At 40.9% G+C, this 20409-nt stretch overlaps 1 protein-coding gene across 1 annotated transcript; it reads left to right on the forward strand.

Moving 5' to 3' along the window:
- Nucleotides 1-2358: 2358 nt before the first annotated feature.
- On the forward strand, nt 2359-3298 carry LOC121043787 (olfactory receptor 1009-like). The gene is given in 2 exon segments (XM_040495785.1): nt 2359-3119; nt 3121-3298. Coding segments are annotated over 2 exon segments (939 nt in total).
- Nucleotides 3299-20409: the final 17111 nt, after the last annotated feature.

Raw genomic sequence — 20409 nt, forward strand, 5'->3', positions numbered from 1 at the left:
GCAGCTCCCATAGCAGAGATGATGCAACTGGTTCAGGGAACTTTTATTGACTTGAAGACCCTGAACACATTTTACAGTGAGTGAGGATTCCACAGTTTCTTCTTGGAAGAAAAGAAACAGTAAACCCAAATGACTGTTGAAAATTCTGACCTGTTGTGCATGTGAAGGTGGCCAGATTAAGGGGAGGGGTGGAACCCGACCAACTTGGCTTAGTTTTGCTGTAGCTCTTTGTGCCATCTTTAAAGAAGAAAGAGCCCGTTAGAATGTAAATTGACAGCCCCCAATCGTTTTCTGTTCTTTCGACCTGACTTTTAACAAGGTAAAGAGAACACAAATTATTTTAAATGGAATTACAATAAATTCTATATTGGACTCATGGCCAGGATGAACACGATCCTCATCTTTGTTGGATGATGGAGAAGACCTAAGAAGAGATCATTCATGTAGAGAGAAACTTAGGTTTTGCAACTGGATCAAAACATACTCACGTAAGTAGAACATGGGACAGAGATGCTTTAGCAGCGGAAGAAAGGGGAAAAAAAGTAGCACAGAATTCAACTCACATCCCTGTCCACACCTTTGCTAAGGGAAGGTTATCATAGGTTGTGTTGACATTATGATATTATCCTGGTGCTCTGAACATGAGGGCTGGTTGTGTTCCCCGCTCTGTGTGGTTTGATCTTTAAGGAGCACTGCATTCTATTCTAAACACCACATACAGCAGGGAAACAGAAATTAAAATGTGCATGGAAGGCTTGGGTCAGTTTAGAAACTATAGCTTACAAGGGATTGTCCTAGAGTTTTGGGCAACTGTCAAATGGAAGAGTGAGATGTAGTGTATGAAGGACCCTGAAGAAGTTCCTAGACTCTTGAAGAGTCCTCAGCAAGGGGTGAGTGTGGGGTGAGTGTGGGGTGGACAGTCTGCCTGGAAATCCTCCCTTTCTCTTTAATTCCCTGAAGCAAAGGATATAATGTAGGCTGCATTATTAGCCTCAGGGAGGCCTCACCAAAGTCGAATGATACATTTCAGATTGGAAAACCGGGGGAAAAGCATCTAACGTAAGTTTGGTGTTGGGCTCCTATCATTCTGGGCTAAGAAAACTTTTCAAAGAAAGTATAAGTAGTTTTCTGATCCCTGACGTACACCTTCCCCTTGTTCTAAGTGGATGCGAATTCTGAGAGAGAAAGACACAGCTTTAGTCGCATTGAACACACAAAGCAACTCAGGTTCGAAGAGATCAGCTGACTTAACCCAGTGCACCCTTATGGGGGGTGACAAAGGAAATGTGGAGGGTATATGGGTGGGATGATTTAGGCTCTTTTCCAGATTTCTTCCCTGTGCATTTCCATGCAGGTGATACTCAAGCTCAATAGTCTATTATCCTACAGGCTTCCCATTAGTGGCCTTTGGCTGTAACCTCAACATCAGGAGTAGGCCGCCAAACAGGCATCATCCTGTACTCATAGTGGAATGAGTTTTGCATCTCTTTGAAAAGAGTAGAGTTGTGGACACGCAGTTTCTGCAGTGTGACGAAGGAAAGAGCACAGTCTGTTTGGGCACGCACATGTGCAAAGCCCACCCCTGCCGGTCGCTAGCATCGTGAACGTGGGTTGAGCTTCAGTTTTCCTCCTATGTGAATTGACATAATCATAGTCAGCTTGCAGGCTTATTAAATGAAGTATGTAAGGCAAAAATACGAACACTTCTTATACCCTTGTCAAGGTGCCCAATGAGACTCTCATAAGTAGTTTGCAAGCTCAATACTTTGCAAGCTTTCTCTCATGTTATCCTCACAGCAATTTACAAGGTAGATGTTACTATTATTATTCCTGTTTCACAGATGAGGAAAAGTAACTTTCCCAGGGTCAGAGGGACCCTGCCTTTAGGCTTGGGTTCTAATTCCAAAGTGTGTATATCCCAAAAATGAGTGGCTGCTCACTTTCTCCACCTTGCCTCACTTCCACTCTCCTGCATCATTACACCAGGTATGCGCTCACCTGGGGAACTCAAGCAAAGTTCACTGAAGTGAGAGTTCTTGGACATATCTTCTGGAAGCTCTCTGCCATCAGTCATGCGACCTTGAGAAAGCTGCTTCTATATTCCAGGTTTCTGGTTTCTCATCTCTGTATTGATGGATTTCTGCAGACTCTTAGAAGATGAAGGCTTCAGATCCAATCTTTTGCACTGGTCTATACTTCGCTTTTGTTTCCTTGGCCACAACATGCAACTAAGTCATATCACCCGTGATGCTCTCCCAGCCACTGGTATATTTTTTCTGTGTCCCGTTTTTGAAGATATGTTCAGTAAATCTGTTGTGACTCCTCTGCTCTTCTTCTAGGGGAAACGGGAACCAGTCAATGGCTGGTGACAACTACACAAGGGTTACAGAGTTCATTTTGGCAGGTTTGAGTGACAACCCCCAATTGCAGGCCTCCCTCTTCCTGCTCTTCCTGAGTTTCTACATCATCAATCTAACCGGAAACTTGGGTATGATTATTCTGATTCGGATTGATTCCCGCCTTCACACACCCATGTACTTTCTCCTCAGCCACTTGTCCTTTGTGGACATGTGCTTCTCCTCTGTTGTGAGCCCCAAGATGCTCACGGACGTCTTTGTGAAGAGGAAGGCCATCTCCTTCTTGGGCTGTGCTTTGCAGCAGTGGTTTTTTGGGTTCTTTGTGGCAGCAGAGTGTTTTCTCTTGGCGTCCATGGCCTATGACCGCTATGTGGCCATCTGCAACCCGTTATTGTATTCTGTTGCCATGTCCCAGAGACTCTGTATCCAGCTGGTGGTTGGTCCCTATGTCATCGGGTTCATGAACACCATGACCCATACAACAAATGCATTCCGTCTTCCTTTTTGTGGCCCCAATGTCATTAATCATTTCTTCTGTGATATGTCCCCCCTCCTTTCCCTTGTATGTGCTGACACAAGGCTTACTAAGTTGGTAGTTTTTGTCGTAGCTGGAGCTGTTGGAGTCTTCAGCGGTCTGACTATCCTGATCTCCTACATTTACATCCTTGTCGCCATCATGAAGATCCACTCTGTGGATGGGAAGCGCAAAGCCTTTTCTACCTGCTCTTCTCACCTGATGGCCGTCTCCATCCTGTATGGTACTCTTCTTTATTTATGTACAACCTAGAGCAAGTCTGTCTCTGGATCTCAATAAAGTGGTGTCAGTGTTTTACACTGCAGTGATCCCCATGTTGAACCCACTTATCTACAGCTTGAGGAACAAGGAAGTCAAAGATGCCATCCACAGGACTGCTGCTAAGAGGAAGTTTTGTATGGCCTAAATTCTCATGTCGTCAGGAAATTGGGAGACAATTCTAAAAAGACAGACTAATTGTGTGGATTCCTAAGATTCCAGGCCATTTGTAAGTGTTGGGGGCTGGTTGGCATTCATTTACCCACTCATCTATCCACTTATTCATTTACTCAGTCAATATGGATTGATTAAGCCCTGTACGTGATTTTTTTCCTCTGTAATATACCAATATTATAGTTCACATCTACCGTGTATTTAATTTTGCTTCTCTCAGACACCTCACAATCCAATTATTTCCAAAAAAACCTTTATTATTTAATTTCAATTATTGTGTTTTGTTTTGTTTTTTATTCTGCTGATATATTTTCTCTCCCTACTGACTCCTTGATATGTGCAGTCCTTTGAGTTTTGCACTCCTACGTAGCTCCCATCAAAGGAATCTATTTAAAAAGGATGTAGAATTTTATGCTTAACCTTGTAATACACTAGTTTTTTTTTTTTTTTTTTTTTTTTTTTTTTTTTTGGAGTGACCTTGACACAAAGAACTACATATATCTCAGGGCCTAGAGATGGAATTGTGTTCAACTCTGACAGGTGGGTGGTTCACAGGGGCCATTTATAGTAACAGAGACTTCTGCTTCACTCTAATGCACTGAACACCAAAATAAGCTTCTGACAGAAGGTGCTAAGACTACATTTTTTTAGAACTCAATTTTCTGGAAGGTGTTGAGAGTATTATTACCTAAACTTCTGCAGGTTGGGATTTGATCATGCATATGATGCTGCCAAGAATGTACAGAGAAATGCCATAGGTGAAGTTGGGCTCTCAGTCTAGATCTATCTGTTTCTCTTAAGGTCAGTAGGTTTGTAGCATCACAAGGGGGTTCATAGAGGCAGCTCAATTTGATAGTTATGAATTAAGGGCAAGATAAGTGCTGGGAAGACGTCAGGTCTGAGCACTGTGATGTACCATTGCTGCATATGAAGAATGGGCTCCCATGCCAGGGCCTTTATGTCCTCTCACAGACCCAACAAAGTGACTCAATTCTATCTTATCTTTTCTTGACATAGCTATATCTCTGGACTTTGAAATGAAGACACAAAAAGCAGAGAGCTTCATGGAGGAAATGGATCAGCATTCCTAGATGGCCTTGTAGCCTCAGGGCTAAATCCTTGTAGAAATGTCCTCAGAATTTTAAGGAACTCCTACATCCAACTACTTGCCTAAAATGAATTTAGCAAAGTCGATTAAGAAGCTTTTAATGAGAGCCATGGGGGGCGCCTGGGTGGCGCAGTCGGTTAAGCGTCCGACTTCAGCCAGGTCACGATCTCGCGGTCCGGGAGTTCGAGCCCTGCGTCGGGCTCTGGGCTGATGGCTCAGAGCCTGGAGCCTGTTTCCGATTCTGTGTCTCCCTCTTTCTCTGCCCCTCCCCCGTTCATGCTCTGTCTCTCTCTGTCCCAAAAATAAATAAACGTTGAAAAAAAAAATGAGAGCCATGGTCTGTCTCCTGGTTATATAGATAGACAACTGTTCTAAACTTTTGTGTACTTTTCCACATACAAAGTGTGATGGGTTATTTTCTAGCGATTATTGTTTAATGTGAAATCTCTGAAAATAGACAATTGATCAGTGAGCTCCCACACAATCATATCATGCTTTGTAGCCATGGGGCTTTAGAGATCATTTATCCTAGCCAGATTACTGGCTCAGAGAAAAATATCTTTTATTATCTTATGTGATACAAAAGCCCAAAATATGACTTGCTATCAAATTTATTTATGGTAGATTTATTTAAAATTCAAGAACTTTGTTTTACAGCGAGTTTCCCAGATGGGATCAAATTTCTCCAAGAGTCTTCACTGGAGATAGTAGAGAAGCAACATGATATAATAACAACAACAACGACAAAAAAAAAAGAGAATTGGAAAATGTCATGCATTCACTTATTCAACAAATAATTATTGAACTTCTTCTGTGTGCTAGGCACTGAGCCTGGTGTTGCATACAATGGTGAAAAAAACAAACATCATTCCTGCATCTACACAGTGGATAGGATAGCAGATCTAAGATGGTCTTCTGTTTATGACCTTTTGTGACATCTCAGTTAAGTCCATAATGAGGTACACAGAGGTAATGATAATATCCACCTTATTGTAAATTATCAGGAGGATTAAATAATGCAGGTGGAATCACTTCATAAACTATGAGCATATTTTGTTCCCCCCCCCCCCCAATAAAGCTATTCGGTGAAAACAGCAGAACTCTGGAACCAGCGTGTTACTGGAAGTGTGCCAGACCCCCCAGTATTGGTTCCTTTGCAGGATCTTAGGATGTAGTACTGTGAGGGGACACAGAGACAGATGGGACAGTTACCTCAATTCTAATCCTAGAGCTATCACTTGAGTTTTGTGATTTTTCTGGGATGTCTTTTAATTTCACCAAATATCTAGGGATAATACTGCCTAACTTACTGAGGATTTGTAACCAGTTTCTTGAAGGAAGCTAAAGCTTACGGGGTGTACGTAGGAGGCAACTTTCCTATTTTTCGTCATTGCCCCTTCACACTCTTGCTGTGTCATCTCAGACCTTCCTCCCGCTCATTAACATTGCAGGCAGCTCTGGTAGGTTTTCCTTGGAAGTAAGAAACACAAGATTTCCTTTATTCCCCAAGTATTAGAAAATCAAGTGCACTGTCATGTCAGACGACATGCCCTTTCCCAGATTACAACATCCTCTCTCCCACGTCTCAGGTGTTAAAGTCTTGCTGTGGTCAAAGGGGACCAACCCAAGTCACTACTGGTGGCCTTTTCTCCCCACACTGCAGCTGCTGTGAGGCCAGTCCAGGACCAAAGCCAGGATGTAAAGAGGAAGAGAAAGAGGGCAGAAGGAGTTGGCTGGAACAGCTGGAATATGGTGACAGATGCATGATTGCTGGCTCTGTCTTTCGGGGGATTCCTTTGTGAGTTCTTCAGAGTGAGAGCACCCCTCGACCCCACCAACCCGGACCCCTGAATTCCATCTGTTAGTCCTTTGGGAAGCCAACCCCCCTCTGGCTGGACATTTATGGCTCCTCCAGCAGCTCCCTGGTTTCTGGTCTTGAGTCCAGGGTGATCTCACCCTGCCAGGAGGATGACTTTCCTTTTTAAGAGTCTTCCCTCTTCCTTGTGGCCCACGTCTGGCTCCAGGAAACACAGGCACTCCCGGGCCCTCCAAACTGTGGAAGAGAAGGCTTTGTCACTTGGCCTGGTAAAGGCATAAGGGTGCACATTGATGATTCTCTTTGAAGGAATCCTCTCCAAACTGTCCTTACCTCTTCCCCCGACTGCCTGCCTCTCCTCCAAGCTTAAGGACAGTAGAGGAAAGTGACCCAATCTGGTAATGCTGGAGGATCCAGGATCCAGGGTGAATGTTCCCACCCCTTGAGCAAGAAGATGTCCACACACTCTGCTTTAAATTTTTTTTTTTAATTTGTTAAATGTTTGTTTATTGTTTTGAGAGAGACAGAGTATGAGTGGGGGAGGGACAGAGAGAGAGAGAGGGAAACACAGAATCTAAAGCAGGTTCCAGGCTCTGAGCTGTCAGCACAGAGCCTGATGTGGAGCTGAAACTCTTGAACCACGAGATCATGACCTGAGCCAAAGTCAGCCACGTAGCCAACTGAGGCACCCAGGCGCCCCAACTCTGGTTTAAAACTCAGCAAGTTCAGGAGTGCCTGGGTGGCTCAGCCTGTTAAGCATCCAAATCTTGATTTCGGTCCAAGTCATGATCTCATGGTTCCTGAGTTCAGGCCCTGCATCAGGCTCTGCACTGACGGCTTGGAACCTGCTTGGAATTCTCTCTCTTCCCCTCTCTCTGCCCCTCGCTGCTCATGTGCTCTATCTCTCTCTTTCTCAAAATAAATAAATAAGTAAATAAGCATAAAAAAACCCAAAAAACTCAGAAAGTTCAGCCACCTTAGCTTGTCCTTCATTCCATGGCCTCTGCTAAAACTCTGAGACAACATTTAGCATCCTGGCATAATTTAAATCAGATAATAAAAATTAGGTGCATAGTTTTGTGTCTTGCTATAACAAATGCTCAATAAACACAAGGTATATTACTATTGTGACATTGACTGAAGTAGTTTTTCACCTGTGACAATCCCTAAGTATTACTGCACGTAAAAAAACTTCTCTTTTATTACTAGGCATCCCATCAACAGTACTTAAAAAAAAGTATCTTACATTTTTTTTTTTTAGTTTACTGTGTGATTTCCCATTAACTGGGAAAATGTGCGCAATCACAGTTATGGCTTATATTTGCACAGTACTGAGTTAAAAAATAAAGCCTTTATTTTTGCTTTGTTTAATTAATGAAACTCTTAGAAGCCTCATGCTGTACTAATACATGGCCATCCTAGAAACTTACATCCCTATGTATAATTTTCCTTCCCCCCCCCCCCCATGGGGGGGGGGTGGGGGGACACATTCACATACTCCCACTAGGCCTTAAACAGGATGCAGTCAGCCAAGTGAGATAGTCACTGCTTAACCATCATAGGGATTATGTCTACTGATATCAGAAAGCCAGTGAATTGTGGGGAGTGCAGTGACTTATAGACAGGACTCCACCATAGCTGGTGCCTTAGTTTACAATTATATCCTCCTTATGATAGCTCACCCTTCTTTGTGCTTTGGCCCCATGTGTGCTTGGGATAGAGAGAGCAGAAGACACCATTGGCACCTATGGGCTTTCCCAAGGTAGCATGCCCCAGACATCCCAAATTGTGGGAGGAATTAATCGATATAGAAAAAGTCATAGTAAAATAAATTGGGGAAGACTGTAACCTTATATGCTTCACATCCCCTCCCTGTGGTGATTTTAAAGATGTTCGTCGAAATCTGACATTAACTGAGCCTGTTTATATTCGATTAAGTCAGCGTTTCCCAAAGGCATTTCACAATGTGGCCCTTTGTGAAGAATTCTTGGTTAACATTCAGTAGAAATACTGTCCCAGGGTGTACTGTCTTGTAGGGAAAGAAAGGACAGGATCGGGATGCTGATATTTCCTTTCACCTGAGATAGAATTAATTGAGCTTGGAGAAGAGACAGAGCTTTGCCAATACCCTCTAGCTATGTCTTCCAAATATTTCTTAGTTTTTTGGGGAAAGGAATGAGAAGTACATGAAGAAGGGATATTTTGGGGGTTCAATCTTTGCTTTGAAAAATGACTCAGAGAATGACTGGCAAACATAAGCATAACACCAGTAAAACATGTTAAAACATAGGGGGATAATGGTGCATTTTATAATCTTAAAGTGGGTGTAAAAAATGATGGATTTGCCTACCTATCATGAAACTTCCATAGGTCAAAGAGTTAAAAGTCCTTTTTAAAAGGAGGGAAATATTTGTAGGAAATAAATACCTGGTACTTTTCTTATTAAGTATTTTTGTAAAGACCTCATAGATGTATGGGAAAGGGTTCTGAACAGAATATCAGAAGAAGGGGAAATCTTAATGACAGTTTGGAAAGCATCTCAGCATGAAGACTATAAAATGGACATTACAAGAGCACCTGGGGGGCTCAGTTGGTTAAGTGTCTGACTTCGGCTCAGATCATGCTCTCACGGTTTGTGGGTTCGAGCCCTGCATTGGGCTCTGTACTGACAGCTCAGAGCCTGGAGCTTGCTTTGGATTCTGTGTCTCCCTCTCTCTCTCTGCCCCTCCCCCACTCGTTCTCGGTCTCTTGCTCTCAAATATAAATAAAATTTTAAAAAATTTAAGAAAATAAAAAAACGGATGTCAGAAAAGATTTTAACTATTGAATTAAAGGTTTTGTTTTTAGAAATGGCAAGAGGAATTTCAAAATATTGATCAAGTTAACTCTAAAATGTGCCTATAATATAATTTGAAATGACAGATACAGAATTGCTGGCTCTTTCTCTTGAGGGATTCTTTTGTGGGTTCCTCGGAGTAACCCAGTAATTCCAGTTCAGATAATTCATCCTAAGGAAATAATCCCCAATTCAGGGTTGTGGTGGTACCTTTTACTCAGAGATGTGTTTGTTATGTATGTATACAACCTAAGCATCCCCTGGTTTCTTTGGCTAGTAGCTGAAAAGGGCATATGCCCTTTCAGGCCAGATTGTGATGGCCTGAAACTCCCATCCTTATCGGTCACAAGAAATGTAGAGTGATTCCAGTGTGTCTTCTCCACGTGGCTCAGAGAGTCCCCAGGGGGAAGGAACTTGGCCACTACTGCTTTCCTGCTTTCACAGCTGTCTCAGGCTGCTTTGGCTCCTCCCACACCTCCTGATTCCCATTGCTCCAAGGCTCTTCTGCTTCCTGCTAGTGGCCACCCTTCCAAGACAGCACTGTTTCCTCCCAAACTTGCACACAGACCCACTTTATTCTAGGTTACCCTCAGCACAGTTGAGGCCAGGCTGCAACTACGAATGAGACTTTATTAAAAAGTGGAAGTAGCCGGTGTGATTCTAAGAATGACTTGGGCTACAACATGGCTGCCCTGAGTCTTCACGTGGCTTGCTTTGTGGACTCCGGGCAAGGCAATCCCATGAGACAAAGGAGTCCTTCCACAGACCGTTTGTCTAAGATTTGGCCACTAGTCTGGAACAACGTCACATGTAAGCCCTCAGAGTTGGGTCTTGGCTGAGTGTATCCAAACTGAGTTCAGTTCTTCATCTACAGGTGTTTCCTGTAGAGTCTCAACCCAGAATTTCTTATGAGAATCTAATTTAAGGAGAGCACGCTGAATCAACCATAATTCAGAGAGGTACTATAACTTAAATTCACACTCAGAAAAGAATAATTTATCCCCAAAGAATCATGTCTTTCAAACATGACCCATAGTTAAAATATCCATATACATACACACACACACACACACACACACATATATATATATATATAGTTTAACTACACGTCCCATAGTTAATATATATATATATGTGTGTGTGTGTGTGTGTGTGTGTGTGTGTGTGTGTAGTTTAACTACCTGCAATACATTTTGATTACTCAATTTCCAGGGACTGGCGTGTGGGTCATTTCCAGCCTGGCACCTGTTTGTAACTTGCAAGCTAAGAATGGGTTTTATGTTTTGAAATGATCAGTTAGATCAAAAGCAGAGTAATATTTCATGGCCCTGGAAATTATTTGGAATTCCAATTTCAACATCCATAAGTGAAGTTCTGTTGGAATGCGGCCATCTTTTGACGTCAGTGTTTCAATGGCAACACCACTGGCATTTTAAGGACTGGATTATTCTTTGTGGTGGGCATTGTTCTTTGCACTGCAAGATGGTTGGTCTCATCCTAGCCTTTACCCATTAGATGCCTGTACCATCCCCACCCCAGTCATTGCATCAGAAATGTATCCAGATATTCTCTGTGGGGCAAAAATGTGTAAGACAGAACCACTGGTTTGTGGCTTGCCCACGGCTGCTTCGGGGCTACAGGAACAGAGCTAAGTAGTTGAACAGAGCTAAGACAGTCTGCCCTCAAAGCCTAAAATATTTACATATTATATAGCTGTTTTTAAATGTTTATTTATTTTTGAGAGAGAGAGACAGAGTGTGAGTGGGGGAGGTGCAGAGAAAGGGAGACAGAATCCATAGCAGGCTCTAGGCTCTGAGCTGTCAGCACAGAGCCTGATGCAGAGCTTGAACTCACGCACTGTGAGATCGTGACCTGAGCTGAAGTCAGAGGCTTAACCTACTGAGCCACCAGGTGCCCTTACATATTATATAGCTTTTTATAGAAAAGTTTGGTGACTTCTGCTTTACTTCTATTCTATTCTATTCTATTCTAAATTTCTTTAAATAATGCTGGCCATGACTTACTAAACTGATTTCACTGCCCACTAATAAGACTCAACTTGTGGTTTGAGAAACTCTATTCCCTTTTTTTAAAGTTTATTTATTTATTTATTTTGAGAGAGAAAGAGAGAGAAAGAGAGAGAGAGAGAGAGTCAGTGCTAGTGTGTGCAAGCAGGGAAGGGCAGAGAGAGAGGGAGAGAACATCCCAAGCAGGTTCTGCATTGCCAGTGCAAAGCCCAACATGGGGCTCAACCCTACTAACTGTGAGATCATGACCTGAGCCAAAATGAAGCGTCAGATGCTCAACCAACTGAGCCACCCAGGTGTCCCTGAGAAACCCTATTCCTAAGCAGCTCTGAAAGGAACTATATTGATTATTAGATAAGAGCATATGCCTACACCCAAGCTTGGGTTCATATTTTGACCACGTTGCTTAATACTTGTGTGAACTTGGCCAAGTTACTTAATCCTTCTGAGCTTCTAGAACCACATACATAAAGTGGGGATGATGATAATAATAATAGTTACACAGTTAATTTTTGTAAAATGATTAGAATGGTGCCTTGGTAAACAATGAGCATTAGTTGTTTGCTACTCTCATTGGTGTTTGCATTGTTCAGGGTCTTCCAGAGAAACAGAACCAACAGGATGGGTAGATAGATGGAATGAGATTTATTTAAAGTAATTGATGCATGGGATTGTGGAGGCAGGCAAGTCCAAACTCTGAAGGGTGGGTTCACAAGCTGAAGACCCAGGAAAGATCTGATGTTACAGTTCAAATCTGAAGACCATCAGGTTGAAGACTCAGGAAGAACTGGGGCTGTGGTTCAAGTCTGGGAGCAGTCTGCTGTAAAGTTCCCTGTTACTCAGAAGAGGTTAGTCTTTTATTCTCTTTAAGCCTTCAAGGTATTGGATGATGCCCAACCACAATATGGAGGGCAATCTCTTCAAAGTTCAAGAATTTAAATGTTAATCTCATTCAAAGACACCCTCACAGAAACATCCAGAAATATGTGTGACCACATATCTGGGCGCTGTGCCCCAGCCAAGTTGATGTGTAAAATTAACGATTACATAGTTACCATCACGTCATGGTAAAATAAAGAAAAGTGATAATTTTTCAGAATACTAAAGAAGTTGGGAAAGGATTGGAATATCTATCTGAGGTTTGCTTAGAAGACTCATTACTTTGAAATATAATATAGTAACAATAAAAGTAAAATACAAAATTATAGGGAAGATGTTTTGAATTTGCATAAAAATCACAAATAACTTCTCTCTGAATTTCTGAATGGGAAACTTGAGTTTGCTTCCGTGAGCACAACAGTTTTACTCCAGGTTTTTGGTTGAAATTACTATGAACAATTCCTGAGGCACAAATTTGAGTACTAATTTGAAAGGAACTGAAATTAAATTTAGAGAAAGGATATGAAAGCTGGTTTTCCTTCTTTTTGACAAATTCCAGATTGAGATTTCTCATTATAACGAAAATGGACTTCCGATTCACTCTAAGGTTTGCCCATCGTGCATTTCAAACTCCGATGAACCTCTAATGTGCCGAACATTCACATGTTAGGCCGTCGGGCTGCAGCTTAGACATCAGTAAAATGATAATCAGACGAAAGCTACAGATGTATGTGGTAAATATGAAGGCAGATTCGGGAACCTACATGGAGCCACATTTTCCAGAGACTCCACCAGCCCCACCTATTTACCAACTCTTGCTTGAATGCGTCCCCATGGACACGTACCTGTCATCCAGCACCATGGTCCCTCATCCACCATGGGGCTGTGGAAGTGGTTGTTCAGGTGCCTGGCTTGGGCCACACTAGCATGTTGCTATAAGGCAGAGAACAGAACTGTGCTTGTAGGGCTCAGTCTCTGTGGGGTCCATGGGACACGCCATGAGACCCTCTCTGTGTGAACTGCGTGCTGAAAGATGCCGCAGGAGGCTGTCCACAGTTGGAGCCTTACCAGGCCAGGGGAACCAGCCGCCCCTTCTTCGTGCCCATATTTCTTGGCACAGCTCTACTCCGCCTGCTTTTTTAATTTTGTCACCACTGTTTCCCTAGCAGAATGCCTGCTACAGAGTAGGGACTTAGTTACATTGTTGAATGAATGACTGTAAACTGTCCAATATTTTATGTGATCATATTCATCCTTATTTATTGAAGTCAAATAGTAGAGAGATTTGTTGGCATTTATTATAACTATTAATCAAAATAACCAGAAAGATAGAGTCTGTATCCTTTGGGAATTTCCAACCAAATAAAACATGGCTAATATATAAATGACTACAATTTATAACAACATAAGAAGCAAATGGCTTAATGGAGGCTCAAAGGAAAGAAGGAAGGAAGAAAGGAAGGAGGAGATAAAGGAGGAAAAGAAAGAAGGAAGCTTCATACTGGATTAAGGGTGTGAATGGTTTCATGGAGAGGGAGATCCTTGAGATTGGCAGTGAAAGTAGCAGTTGGATGTCTAGTCATGGTGAGGATACCAGGTGGTGAGCATGGTACAAGGAAGGGCACAACGATGTGACAGAAAGGATCTGATTCAGCTGAAATTATAGAAACTGTGAAGGAAAGTGTTGGGGAAATGGATAGAACAGATAGAGTCAAATTATGGCCTCATCAGTTTGGGGAGTTGGGCATTATTCTTTCTATTGCAAGAGGGCAACACTTATAATGGGTAGGGCTACCCAACTGGAGAGGGGGCTTAGTGGAGGATGGTCAAGAATGAGGAGTGACTGCGGGTTAGGGATCTAGTAGAATCTAGTGGAATGGCCTGGGTAAGAGGAGAGTGATGGCCACATAATGAAAACCACTATCTCTCTTAAGCTCTTACTACCTTCCAGGAACATCATGTGCCTTATTTCATTTCATTCTCCACTGCAGGCACTGCTGTTTAACCTACTGTTACATTGGAAGGAACTGAAGCAAGAGTTGTCATTTTTTTTAATGGTATGTAGTATATTTATTTTTAAAAGATCCACCTATAAATGGATCCCCAGAGTTCAAACCTGTGTTATTAAAGGGTCACCTGTATTTTAGGTTCTGTTATAATATAGAAATGTATTATATATAAATATATAAAATATAATACATTGATATTACAGTATATAACATATTATACAACATATGTAATCTTTGATATTCTTACTGTACACAGTATTTTACAGTCCATTGAATTTTTTTAAAATATTTATTTATTTATTTATTTACTTTTGAGACAGAGAGAGAGGGAGGGGAGGAGCAGAGAGAGAGAGACAGGGAGAGAGAATCTCAAGCAGGTTCCATGCTGTCAGTGCAGAGCCTGGTGTAGGGCTTGAACTCAAGAGTCATTAGATCGTGACTTGGGCCAAAACCAAGAATTAGATGCTTAACCAACCGAGTTATCCATGTGTCCCTATCAAATGTTAGCTTGCAGTTTATCACATAACTTAGAAATGTGTATATGTTTCCTCACCCTAACCTATGAAAGTTGACTATTGTGATTATTAGCTTCTTTTATCTACATTCACAAAGTTTACTTTTACTTGACTGGTGTAAGCCTTAAATATAGCTTTTTCAGTGTTTCCTTTTTCTTCTAGTTAGAAGTTCCCACATTTTGCTCTTTAGTCAAAATACATTGTTTTCTTTTTGTTCAATAGCCTAATTTATTCTCCACCCCTGCCCACCCCCCCATCTCCCTCCTTCCCCTCCTGTCTGTCTCTCTCTGTCTTTCTCTTCATATCTAAATTGTTGCCACAGTATCACTTTATATAATTAGATGCCCCAACTGTAAATAAAACAGTTTGAAATAACATGTTCAAGATCAAGGGCTGGTGTTCAAACCAAGAGGTGTCCGCCTGTAAGACAGACATTCTTCAACAGAGCAAAGATGGGAATTACAGCCTTTCCTACAGGTTCTGATTTTTATAATTAATTTAAACTCCTGGGTTTGCCATATTTTGCTAAATTTGGAGTAAACTTTTATTTTGTTTTGTAGGTCAGAGGACCTCACTGCAGCAAGACAGGATAGCAATCAAGAAAATGATAATGCCGGAAAGTGGCCCTCCGCCCTGCACCGACTTACAAAGAAATTGCCCACCCCCAGGGTCAGCCCTTCTTTGCTGCCTCTCCTGTGACAGGCCCTGGGACCTGACTTTCAGAGTTGAACAGCAATCATCACTTGGGAAGTTTTCTTATTTAAAATTGCCTTGATTAATTAGCTCCTCTGAAACTTGTTTAGGAGTGAAATAAATACTTTCTTTCAAGTTCGGTAATTGCAGATCTCTGAGCGCCCAATCAATCCTAATAATGCCCAAGGCATCTTGTTAGAAAGTCACAAAATTGGGTCTTGAAGCCTCAGTCTCACACTGGCAAGAAGAGTTTGTTAGCATTTTGCTGCAGTGGTTTCTCTGAAGAGCTAATTACCGATTGCTCAGGCTTCAAACGCACTATCGTAAAGTTTTTTCAAGTCACAGAGATGTTAGAAGTGAAAACAACCTTAGACATAACCTGGGCTGAGCCCTTTCTTTGTCAAGTGAGGAAATTGATCTCCTCAAGGTCGTGGGGTTAGAGGCACAACTCTGTCAAGAACCTGATCTTTCTGATATTTAGAGCAATTATTCTTTGTGGAGCAGCATTATTCTTGTTCCTGAAAAAGGAAGGAAAGGAAGAAGGAAGTCAGGGCAGAAGGAAGATAATGAAGGACGAAAACTCAAATAGCTGTCACACCGGGAGGGAGTAGTAAACATTTTATGATTAACTCATGGCTATTTCCAAAGGATCTTCCATTAAAAAAAAAAAAAAAAAGACCATTATGCTCTTTTGGAATTTTAGAAACTCATGATAGAGCAATAAAAGAATTTTTTGAAAGAGAGGCAGCACTTCCTGGTACTTCCTGATGAAGCTAACAAAGGGAAGGAAATAGTTTTGAACTCTCAGGGAAATAATGACGCTTGCCTTTGCCTCTACTCTGTTCTCTTTTCTACCCATTTTTTGAAAAATTGGATCTTTCTTGTGAGAGATATTTGATTGATATAACTCTCTTGAATAGATATAGTTATGGAAATATATTTTATGTGTTTTCTTATATATGTAAACATTGCACACACACACACACACACACACACACACACACACACAATACAGCAAATATATGACAGAGCCAACATGATACTAGCCTGGGGAGGGCAAAGTCCTAGAACCATGAGATGAGAAGTTTAAATGGATATTATAGTGCTGAGGTTCTAGACAAAAGTGAGAGAGTTGCAGTAAAAAGGCACATGGAATTATGCAAAAGAGCCATAAGGGACCCTGGTCTTATAGCATATGCATTCATCCACTCAAAATAGAATAGAGACATAAATGTAAGACCCGGAACTGTAAAAACTCCTAGAAGAAATAAAATAGGGAAAATGTTCCTTGACACTGGTCTTAGGAATAATTGTTTGGATATGACATCAAAAGCACAGAAAACAAAACAAAAAATGAACAAGTGAGACTACATCAAAATAAAATGCTCCTGCTCAGCAGCTTAAACAATAAACACACTGAAAAGGCAACCTATTTATTGGGAAAAAATATTTGCCAACCACATTATCTGATGAGGTTAACAACCAAAATATGTAAGGAACTCGAACAACTCAATGGCAAACCAAACCAGACAACAACAACAAAAATTTAAAAATAGGCAAAGAACATTCATAGATATTTTCCCAAAGAATACATACAAATTACCAATAGGTATATAAAAAGATATGCAACACCACTAATCATCAGGGAAATGCAAATCAAAGAGGTGCTCTCACCACACATCTGTTATGATGGTTGTTACCAAAAAGAGAAAAGATAACAAGTGTTGGCAAAGATGTGGAGAGGAGAGGACTCTTGTGCACTTTAGGTGAGAATGTAAATGGTTATATGAATTATGGAAAACGGTATGAACTTACTCTAAAAATAGAACTACCATACAATCCAGCAATCCCATTTCTGGGTTTGTTCATAGAAAATGAAACCAGTTCTTCTCCTTCTCCTTCTTTTTGTTCCTCCTCCTCCTCCTTCTTTTTATTTTTTTTTTCAACGTTTATTTATTTTTGGGACAGAGAGAGACAGAGCATGAACGGGGGAGGGGCAGAGAGAGAGGGAGGCACAGAATCGGAAACAGGCTCCAGGCTCTGAGCCATCAGCCCAGAGCCTGACGCGGGGCTTGAACTCACGGACCGCGAGATCGTGACCTGGCTGAAGTCGGACGCTTAACCGACTGCGCCACCCAGGCGCCCCCTCCTCCTTCTTTTTAAAGAGATGAAAGTTTATTGAATACCCTGCGAGGGACTAGTGGGCAGGAGAGACTGCGACAAGGCAGTGGTGAGGGGCCACAGTCATGGGCAGAGTAAGGAGGTGTGGGAAAGTATGAAATTCTCCATGTTTTGGTGACTGTGCCTGGTTGTAAGTAGCCCATTGGTTAGTTAGGTCTTATGGCTATTTCAAGGTGGCTCACTTAATGAGCCTATTTGCCTTCAGCTTGGTGGTCCCAGTGGGCCCTTTTGCCTTACTCAGGTTTCCATTGCTCAAGCCTGTTGCCTAAAAGTGACCTCCACATTCCCCCTGACAGCTTGACAATTGAGAAATCTTTGGCATTTGGGTGGAAGTAGCTTCAGTAGCTTCTTCCTGCTGAATGGGGGGGGGGGTGCAGAAATGTCCCTACCTATGAGTTAACATTGGTAAGTTAGGGAATTTATAGATAGGAGTTATGAAAAGCAGAGGCAGCTGAATCCAGGGTAGACAACATGTCTTAATCTCCCTGAGTAGAAAGGATCATCTATTAGCTAAAAGATATGGCAGTGAAAGAGTTTCAGTACCAGGTGGAGAGACATCAGAAAAGATAACAAAATAAGATGATTATTATTATTATATAATTATAACATATATTATGAAATACATAATATATAATATTATTATAATATAATTATAATGAGCAAAGGAAGCCCACACTGCAGCATTATTCACATTAGCCAAGACTTGAACATAATCTAAATGTCCATCAATGAATGAACACATGAGGAAATAGTCATCATATAGATTTAGTTTTAAAAATGAAAGAGATACCATCATCCATAGCATGGTTGAATCTGGAGGATATTATGCTAAGTGAAATAAGCCAGACATAGAAAGGCAAATAGTGCATAATTTTACATATATGTGGGATCTGACTTATATACGAAATCTAAAAAATGTCAAGTTCTAAGAGGGTATAACATGGTTAAAGGGGCAGGGATGTTGGGGAAAATGGAGAGATATTGGTCAAAGAGTGCAATATTTGATTTACGTAGGATAAGTGAGTTCCAGAAATAGGATATACAGGATGGTGACTATGGTTAGTAATGCTGTATTGTATACAGGAAATTTGCAAAGAGGGTAGTTCTCAGATGCTATCACTAAACACACAAAAATGTGTTAGGAGATGGATATGTTACTTAGCTTGATTGTAGTTATCGTTTCACTGTGTATGTACACCAAACATCATGTTGTACATCTTAAATATACATAATTTTTTATTAAAAATCAAATTTAAAAGGTGTGTGGAGTTTTATTTTCTCATTTTACAAATCGTAAAAAAATGTTAGTACCTTTCCATATATATTTGGCAATGGTTACACTATTTATTGTTGGGTTTTATGCTTTTATATTGAAAAAATAATATATGTTCATGGTAAATATTCCAGTAAAGCATATGAATGAATCCACAATAAGAAGTGATCACAACCTAGACCTGCAGTTTCCTTCTTTAAATGGATCGACATTAATAGTTCTGGGTTCTTTTCCACAAAGTTTTTATCTTTGTAGGGACACACATGTATATATCTTTGCATACACTGGCAAATGGAAAGATACCGTATACTTTGTTCTGTGCATTGCTTTTTTTAATCTAAGAAACAACTCAGAGGTTATTATGTTTCAGTGTATTAAATAATCAGTTAACTAACTTCATGAATATTTATCAAGTACTCATGTGCCAGGTACTACGTAGAGGGCTATGCCTGGGCAAGAGTATAGTACATTAGTGAGTAAAAACAGATGTAGACCCAGCTTTCTTGGAGTTTATGGTTTAGGAAAGAGACAGGGGAAATACATAAGTCACAAATTCATGTAAATTTTATAGCATAACAAGTGCTATAAAATAGGGACTCTTGGTCATGGATGCTTTGGAAGGTATAGATTCTATAAAAGTTTTGGAGCAGCAGAGCCTAACTAATGGAAGGTGCTTCTTGTTAAACAGATGTATGCACACGCTGAAAGGTGGTATTGCTTTTATCCAGCACAAGGCATCAAAATTCTCCCTGCTAAGCTGAAGTTGGAATGTATTTTTTGGTTGTCCACATATGGGTAAATATTCATATAAAAAGGAAAAATTTTAAATATTCATTAAAAGTGTCATTAACTACATTTCCTATATTTTAAGTCCTGGCAAAATAATTTTTAATTCTTTTTTATTTCTATGATATAGGTAATATATCTATGGATGCCTCTTGCTAAAAAAGAACGCAACATTGAGGGGTGCCTGGGTGGCTCAGTTGGTTAAGCATCCGACTTCGGTTCAGGTCATGATCTCACACTTCATGGGTTTGAGCCCCGTGTCAAGCTCTGTGCTGACAGCTCAAGGCTGCTTCAGACTTTGTGTCTCCCTCTTTCTGCCCCTCCCCTGCTCACTCTCTCTCAAAAATAAATAAACATTAAACAAATTTTAAAAAGAATCCAACACTGAAGTAGAGAGAGGAAAAATGAAAATCCCTCAATCTTCCACTTCATATTTAACTCCCTTCAAATTCAAGATTCTTGTTATGAGATAGCAAGTACCTTCTCCTAACTTTCAAAATAGACTGCTGTTTTAGAGCAGTTATAAACTTACAGCAAAATCGAGTGGGAACTCCAGGAGATAACTGCTTTTTGACACACATTTTTCCCTTTACATTTGCCTGAAAAAGTTGTATTAAAATATCTGCTTGTTGGGGCCCTGGTAAAAAACCAACTGGGTTGAGGCCCAGTTGGTTAAGCCTCTGACTCTTGATTTTGGATCAGGTCACGATCTAATGGTCGGTGAGTTTGAGCCCTGCATCAGGCTCTGCACCGACAGTGTGGAGCCTGGTTGGTATTCTTTCTCTCCCTTCTCTCTCTCTCGTCCCCTACCCTGCTTGCTGTCTCTCTCAAAAAAATAAATGATAAACTGAATTAAAAAAAATAAAATATCGGCTTGCGTTTACATTTCCCACAATTAAATTATCTTCCTCGGAGGTAGGGACTACATTTTTATTTGCCTTTGATTTTTAACATTTGCAAAG

The sequence above is a fragment of the Herpailurus yagouaroundi genome, unplaced genomic scaffold, assembly GCF_014898765.1.
Source record: "Herpailurus yagouaroundi ecotype Mexico unplaced genomic scaffold, PumYag 187, whole genome shotgun sequence".
Classification (NCBI taxonomy): Eukaryota; Metazoa; Chordata; class Mammalia; order Carnivora; family Felidae; genus Herpailurus; species Herpailurus yagouaroundi.